The sequence below is a fragment of the Mus caroli genome, chromosome 19, assembly GCF_900094665.2.
Source record: "Mus caroli chromosome 19, CAROLI_EIJ_v1.1, whole genome shotgun sequence".
Lineage (NCBI taxonomy): Eukaryota > Metazoa > Chordata > Mammalia > Rodentia > Muridae > Mus > Mus caroli.
The window spans coordinates 9,329,214-9,337,850 of NC_034588.1; the positions used below are offsets into that span (position 1 = coordinate 9,329,214).

General features: G+C 40.3%; 1 protein-coding gene across 1 annotated transcript; it reads right to left on the reverse strand.

The window, feature by feature from the left end:
* Positions 1-5,969: 5,969 nt before the first annotated feature.
* LOC110285967 (olfactory receptor 10V1-like) lies at positions 5,970-6,999 on the reverse strand. The gene is given in 2 exon segments (XM_029472897.1): positions 5,970-6,345; positions 6,347-6,999. Coding segments are annotated over 2 exon segments (1,029 nt in total).
* Between the last annotated feature and the right edge of the window lie 1,638 nt (positions 7,000-8,637).

Here is an 8,637-nt window from a genome sequence, read left to right on the forward strand (position 1 = left end):
GGAAGGCACAAAGTTCAAGGTCATCCTCAGCTACCTAGAGAGTTAGAGGACAGGATGAGATACATGGGTCCTGTCTAACAAATGTAAATAAATTTTTGGATCAGCAAGAACTGGATCTCATTTCTAGGGGAAAAATAGAATCACAGGAGACCCAATTGCCTGAGAGCATATAACTGCAGTAATTTAGAACGTCCTATCTATGACATCACTTGATTGTCCTTTTTGCTGACCTCATAGACAGATCACTCTAAAAGATTGTTTTAGCTTTAAAGCAAAAAGAGACACATAGTAACAAAGGATAGCAACAATTCCTGAAACTTAGAAATCTTTCTTCTCTTAGATTCTTGCCTTCTGTATAGTTCACATGTGTAGATATAACTCAGTTGACTTCATACAGAAAGACTCATTGTATTCTGAGCAGCAAGAATCTTGTAATGTGAGGCTAGAGAGGTGACTCCTCAGTCAAGAGCATTTACTGCTCTTACAGGGAACTGGGTCTAGCTGCCAACACCCACATGGTGGTTCATAATGAGCTATAGTTCCAGTTCCAAGGGAACCATCACCCACTTCTGACCTCCAGAAGCACAAATCACAAATGAAGTGCACATACATTCAGGCAAAATGCCCAAACACATAAAATAGAAGTAAATAAATCTAAAAAAAACAAAGGGATCTTGCAATTTCTTTCTTTCCCAAGAGCATCCTTAGGCTCTCTGTTTTCTGCTTTCCAAGCTATAAGGGATTCAGCAGAGGGGTGATAAATGTGTAGCCCACAAAAATCATCTGATCCTTCCATGGACAGTTGCTGATGTCAGAACCAATACCAGGAAGTTCGTGCATCTGTACTGGAAAAGAACTAAATTCTTGTGGGAAGATGGTGGAAGAGTTTGCCTCCCATTGCACAACAGGTATCAGGGTGACACACAAGAAAATGACACAGATAACATGAGGGGTTGTCCCTTGTTATCCATAAGGTTGTTATCCTTGTGGATAACGAGGACAATAACACTGTACTCATAATTTACTTGATAATTTCATGTTTATAAACTTCCATTTATCTTTCATTTTAATTTATAAAGCTTTGCTGAATAATCTGATCAAGACTTCAAATGAGAAAACAACAGTTCACAGAAGTAAACTTTACACAACTGTTCACTAGCTGACTGGGAATTTTATACCAAGATTATTGACTTTATGTCTTCTTCCACCAAACACAAAGAGGTGTCAATGAGAGAGTGTCTAGTGCCCTTCTCCAGCCTGCCTGAAATTTTCAGTTGAAAATCCCAGTTCTCATGGAGTATGATACTGTTCCCAGAAGCCATAGATTATCAGACAAAAGGATGTGGGATACCACCCTTTGAGTTATTGGTGGAGAGGAAGGATCCCAGAGACCTCTAAAACAATACAAGTTATTAGCATTGTCCTTATTTGCCTGCCAGAACTTGATGGTAATACACTATAGCTGAAGACACATAAGCTTTGGTCATACAACCCAAAGAAGTCAAACTGGTACTGACCTAGGATCTTCTTCCTTGCTGGCCGGCTTGTATAGTACTGAAAGGTGCTATGCAAGCTGTTGGGGAAGAAAAGTCATCACCAGTCTTACATAGTTGTGACTCTGTGAGCTATCATAATAACCAGACAGGCAAGATATGTGCATGAGAGCAATAATGGCATGAATGTTATAGGTGTAGCCAACTGCTCTTTCATTAGACTTAAGAGTCAGTCCTGGGCTGAAGAGATGGCTCCGTGGTTAAGAGCATGGACTGCTCTTCTAAAGGTCTTGAGTTCTAGTCCCAGCAACCACATGGTGGCTCACAACCACCTGTAATGGGATCTGATGCCCTCTTCTGGTGTATCTGAAGAGAGCAATGGTGTACTCATATACATAAAATAAATAAATAAATAAAATTTTTAAAAAAGACTCAGTCCACAGGAGGAAATTTATGCCTGCTACTATAAATCTTGTCAAGAATCTACAGCCAGGGAGCTCACAGGTTCTTGGAGTGAACCTACTACTCTAATTTTGCTGAATATATCAACTTGCCTTCTAAATAAATATCTTTATATAAAAAGGTTATGTCTCAGTCCTCATCAGATAAGCTTTTTTTTTTATAGTGGACAGCAGTTAATACACATACTTGCAACTCAAAATCGATAAAAAGTGTGTGTGTGTGTGTGTGTGTGTGTGTGTGTGTGTGTGTATAGTGCTCTGAGCTAAATGGGAAGTTTACATCACACACCCTCTCCCCCAGTCTCAGGAACATCATAGAAGAGGGGCAGAAAGATTGGTAAGAGACAGAGGTCTGGTTAATGCCTTCTGGATGTTGTACTCATGAATTTGCAGCAGCTATAGTTACTTGCACAGGATCAAGCCAGTCAACACTTCAACATGGGATGGGGAGGGGGTGCTTAAGATCCTCTACCCTTAGCTGAGAAACTGTTGACAGTTGGTGGTTTCTGGGGGACGTAGGAGTCCGTTTTCTTAGGGATGTGATCTCTAGTAGGTTGACTATGCTTCCGTGGAAAATCCTAAATATATGCACATACAGGCAGCACTAAATTAGATCCCTTGAGTTATTTAACAGAAGAAAAAAAAGAAGACATGAAGTTGAGAAGTAGAACAAAGGGGAGGAGGGGAACAAAGGGTGAATATATAAAAGTATACTATACACACACACACACACACACACACACATGAAATTCTCAGAGTAAATAAAGATATATTTAAATTAAATAAACAAATCTCTAGCTTCCACAAATAACTACCTTCTAAAAACTCATTAGCCATTTCCTTCACATAGCTAGTACCACCTCAAATCATTCCAGCAGGCTCAGACCACAATTTTATTTCTTAATTAAAATAAATTAAATTAGAACATAATGCCATTATTTCTTACTGTTCCAGTGTAAATACCATTAAAATTCTATTATAAAACTGGAGCATGGTGATGAATACCAAATGAAGGAAATGAAAGCCAATCATATGTAAAATCTTACACAGTGAATGTAAAATATGGCTCATTATTTTTGCAGGATATACATACATACATACATGCATGCATACATACATCATACATACATACATGCATATTCCAACATTTAGACAGAAATTGTATCCTGGATCTTTCTCTTCTCTATTGCTATGGTCACGAACAGTCAGCAGAACTGTTTGTGGAGCACTTCCCGAGAGAGATGCTGTCACATTCGACTTTAATAGTTTAGATTTATTTTCCTAAAATCAATTTAGAAAACTTTTCATTGATTGTGAACCATAGCTGGACTTCCCTTAATGACCCTCAGCCTGAGCTAAAAATCAGTCCTATAAAATTCATTTTGTCTTAAAACCATTGGATCTGGGATAAGATGGTGCTGACTTACTGGATATGGCATGTTGGGAGAATTATTTAACCTCTCCATACCATGTATCTCTATGTATATAAAATGAGGATGAGTTTGTGATAATCAAATGAATTAGCACTTACTAGGCAGCTAAGATATTGTCAGATATATAAATAAATGTTCAATGGATATCAGCTAATGTTATGAATGTTGGTGTTTTATTACATATTGAAAACTGTGGGATGTGATCCTTTCAAATCTAAGTGTTACCCAAGAAAAGTACTTTATGTCTCCATATAATTGTTTACTGTTAAGTGAATGCTAATATCCTCAAATTCAATCATAGTCTATTTTTCCATCGGCTGTTAAGAAACCTAAAGACATGTAGGCAGGCACTCTCAAATCTGCAGAAACACTTCTAAAATGACAATCTTAAGTAGTTCTTAAAAATCCTGTTTGAATTTTCTTCTTCAACCCAACTCTTTTGACCTTGTCACTTAAACTTTTGTAGAAAAGTTTTTAAGCTGCTTTGAATCTTGTTTGAAAAACTATTGAGGATATAGTATCCTAAAATAGAACTCATTAATTTCAACAAATAACATGGCTAGCAATAAACTACTCATAGGATGCCCTCTTCATTAGAGTTCATAAAAATTATTGTATGAAGCCCTGTGCTTCGTGTTGTTTTCACCTGGTCATGGACCTAGGAATTCTTGCCATTGGGTTTTCATATGGTTCTTCTATGTTCTCCTCCTGACTTAATGTGTTGCACATCAGAGAAGGGATAGAAGGTCTGTTAGCATCTATGGCAATGTTTTTGCAACATCAAGAGTGGGGTGGGGGCTGGAGAGATGGCTCAAAGATTAAGGACACTTGCTGCTCTTGCAGAAGACCCAGGTTCAGATCCCAGCACCAATGTCAGAGACTCATAACTGCCTGTAAGCATAGCTCCTGGAGCTTCAACATCCTCTTATGGCCTCTGGGAGTAGATGCACTCATGGAACATATACACACATACACATAAATTTAAAATAAAAGTTACATAAAGAGAAGAGAGTGGTTTCTTTACTATTTTGTGTATTGTGGTGAATGTGCACATATATGTGCAGGGATGAAGACCCATCCATACCGACTGAGGCCAGAAGATGACATCAATTGGCCCGTTCTACACCTTTCCACCTTATACCCTTGAGACCAGGACTTTCTCTGAACCTGAAGCTGGGCTGAAAGCCAACAAAGCCCCAGTGATCCACCTGACTACTCCCACCCCCACCCCTACAAGCATGGAACTGTAGGCACACACAGCCATGCCTGGCTTTTTATGAAAGTACTTGGGACTCAAATCCACATTCCCATAGTTTCACAGCACGCACTTTTACCCATTGATCCATCTCCCCTCTCACCCTTTTCTCTTTTAAAAAAGATACCATGAAAGTATCACTCTGTGTTCCCAGTCCTCCATCTAATCCTCTCCATCAGTTTCCCAAGCTTGATATAGTTTTGCCTCAGATTGGACTACGGGCAATGGGAACTTTGTCTGGCTCCAAAGATTAGATAGACAGAAAGACAGACAAACAGACAGTCAGACGTTATTACTATCTACTTTTAATGTGAAGGAAATAATAGGGGTTGGAGAGAAGACTCAGCAGCTAAGGGCACATGTTGCTCTTGAAGAGGACCCAGATCCCACTCCCAGCACTCACATGGAGGCTCACAACCATCTGTAACTCCAGTTTCAGGAGATCTGACAGCCTCTTCTGACCTCCTTGAGCACCAGGCATACACATGGTGTACATATATGCATGCATACAAAACACTCATACATATGACAGAACTAAGGATAAAGGGTCAGAGAGCAAAATAATAAAGTAAATAAACAAAGGAAAGATGAGAACTCAACTTTGTTTGCTGGACCCTAAAGCTGAGCCCTTACTATATCCTTTGCAATGTGCAAGAAAAAATGGAAAGGATACATCATTTCTTCTGTCTCAAAGGAACCCTAAGAACTTTATTGCAGGGTTAATACCATGACATATTAAACTCAAATTTTATAAAAAGAAAAATGATTTAGTTTTCGAAAATTATCACTATCAGATAGTGCCATTCAGCAAGATTGTGTTAAGGAAGTGAGGTCTCAGGAGACATTTAACGCCAACAAGGAAATTCAAGAAACATTGCTATATGTAGATGGACTGGTGTCTACAAGCCTTTAAAGTGTAACAGAATGATAGTCATCTATCACCTGCTGTCAACGTTCTTTTTTTTAAGATTTATTTATTATTATATCTAAGTACACTGTAACTGTCTTCAGACACACCAGAAGAGGGCTGTGAGCCACCATGTGGTTGCTGGGATTTGAACTCAGGACCTTCGGAAGAGCAGTCAGTGCTCTTAACTGCAGAGCGGTCTCTTTAGCCCTGCTGTCAACAATCTTATTCATTTGTTTCCTCTTTTCCTCTGAGTTTCCTCTGCCAGCCTTTATCCTAAGTCCTGTGGTAGAAAAGAAGGCTGCTTAAGGCAGCATGGGTCGATCCAGGACTCAGTCATTGAAAATCTAATAGAAGTAGAGGGTGATAGTTAACACTTCATAGACCCAGGTAGTCATGAGTGCAAGTACTGCTCCATTCTCATGGCCTATTGATTTTGAGTTTCCTTTCCATCATACTGTGTTCTCCCTTGTTCAGTGAATAATTTCCCCCAGGAAGGAATCTTTCTGGCTTTCTGAACCAGAACATTCTTGCCAAAAGTCTTTTTACTGCATCAGTCACCTCTTGGTTCCTTAAACTGTAGATTAAGGGATTCAGCAATGGGGAGAAGAAGGTATAGACAACAGATACTGCCCGGCCTTCTTCTGGGGAGTAGCTGGAGCTAGGGCGAAGGTAGATGAGGGTGCAACATCCATACTGCAGGACAACCACGAGGAGGTGTGAAGAGCAGGTGGAGAAAGCCCGGCGTTTCCCCTCGACTGACGTCATCCTCAGGATGGTAGCCACAATGCAACCATGAGAGACAGATAAGGAAAAAAGGAATAGCTACTGCAGCCACGCTGATGGCAAAAAGAGCTGCCTGGTGTATATGGGTATCTGTACAGGCCAGGCGCATGACTGCAGGCATGTCGCAGAAGAAGTGGTAGATTTCATTGTGGCCACAGAATGGGAGGTGGCAGATCAGAATGGTCAAAGGCAGTGACAAAAGGAAACTCAGCCCCAGAGAACCTAAAGCCATCTGCCCACACAGCTGCCAACTCATAATGAGGCTGTAATGCAATGGATGACAGATGGCCACATACCTGTCATAAGCCATGATGGCCAGCAGGACACAGTCAGATCCTCCAAGAAGGATGAAGAAGAACATCTGGGCCCCACAGCTGGGCAGAGAGATAAGCATCTTCCCCATGGAGAGAATGCTAGCTAGAGTCAGTGGAGCAATGTTGGTGGAATAGCCAAGCTCTAATGTGGCCAACACAAAAAGGAAGAAGTACATCGGGGTATGGAGGGAGTGATCCTGCCAGACTGTGAGCCCAATGGTAAGGTTTCCAATGAGGCTTCCTAGATACAGCAGCAAGAAGCCCACAAACACTAGGGAAGCCACTGTGGAGTTGGTTGAAAAGGGGCGGAAGTGGAAATATACCACTCCTGTCTGATTTTCCTCCTCCATCAGACCTAGTACAAGGAAAAGAGTCAAGGGTAAAGTTACTTTCCCATGTCACTAAGCTATATTAACTCACAGTCTGCAGTTAACCAAGTGCATATTCTCTGAGCTTCCTTTGGATTTCAACCCCAACTAGCTCTGTGACTTTGGAGAAATATGGGCTCCAGCATTTTCACTGTAAAACTCAGAAATGTATGACACCCACCTCAGAGTGCTGGTGAAAACTGAGCAAGACTCTATGACTACAAGCACAGAGACCAATGCCAGGCATGCATGAGGTTCTCAATATATGTTACCTTGTGTTGTCCATGCAGTTCCTGGTCATCATCCCTCTTCTTTTGGAGCAAAACTTTCTCACCAGCCTCATGCCTTTTTGTTTCTATGACTACACATTCATAGAACAGCTCACAAGTACAGATCTCTAAGGATGTATGTGATTCCCACACCAAGAGCAGAAGGCAAGCTACACAAGCCTGCCTTTTACCCATTCTGTAAGTGTGAGTATTCAGAGCCCAGATCACTAAAATAAGATGCATTTTTACCTATCTAATCCTTTAAAACTTGGAATTCTGGTATTTTTTCTTAAATATTCAACAATTCAATTTCACAGTTGCATTGTGTCAAATAGCAACCTTACAGCTGCTCCATCTTCTTCCACATTTCCTTTTATCCTTGTTCCAATGGCATCTACCTTATAAAGGATTTCCAACCTCCTTTTACAGGGCTCACCCCCTTACCTACCTCAATATTATAAGCCCAGTGTAGTCTTTTTAAAATGCTTTCTAAGCTGTGTTGATCAATTCTGAGAGTCTTAAAAGATAGCTTCTTATTCTTGCATTATCAATACAATTATTAAATCCTGATTCACAAAACAATTTTATAAGTGAAAATGGAGTTCTTTGCTGAGGTGCAACTTCAGGAAATTTAAAAGTCTCCACTGCCCTGGTCACCAGCTCTGCCTCTGCTGACACTTCATGTTTCTGAACTTAAGTAAGCTGCAATATGGACTCACACATGCCTGCACACACATTTCGGTGTGGTTGTGGTTAGCCTTTCAGTTGAATGAAACTGACTAAATTAGCGACTGAATGGTCTCTCCCTTGATGTCTGCAGAGGATACTCAGAAAGGCCAAGCTAGGAACACTACTCTTCCAAAAGAGAAGGATGAGATCAAAGAACAAGTTCAACTACGGGTTTATGCTAGTTTGATAACCAATGTAGCCTAAGATCCAATATGGTGTTTGACTTTTCTTTGTTTTTATGGTGATCACACTGCTGGAGGAGAAATCATTTCACTTGGGAGTGTGACCACCAGTAGACGAGGTTGCTCATGCTCATGTAGCCAAGGCTAACAGAAAAGAGGACATAAAGGTGAGAACACAGGGCACATGGGGGAGTCCTGGGTGGAAAGTGAGGAGGAACTGGGATGTTTATAATCAAGATCCATTATATATGTATATGTATGTACATATATATATATATATACATATATGTGTGTATATATATGAAATTCTCAAAGAATAAGCAACAATATTAATAAGTAAAACGTGACTCTTCATGCTGGAAGCTCTGTGGAGAAATTAATACTTAACAGCTAATTGTTTCACTGATAAGTGGATATTAGCCCAGAAACTTAGAATACCC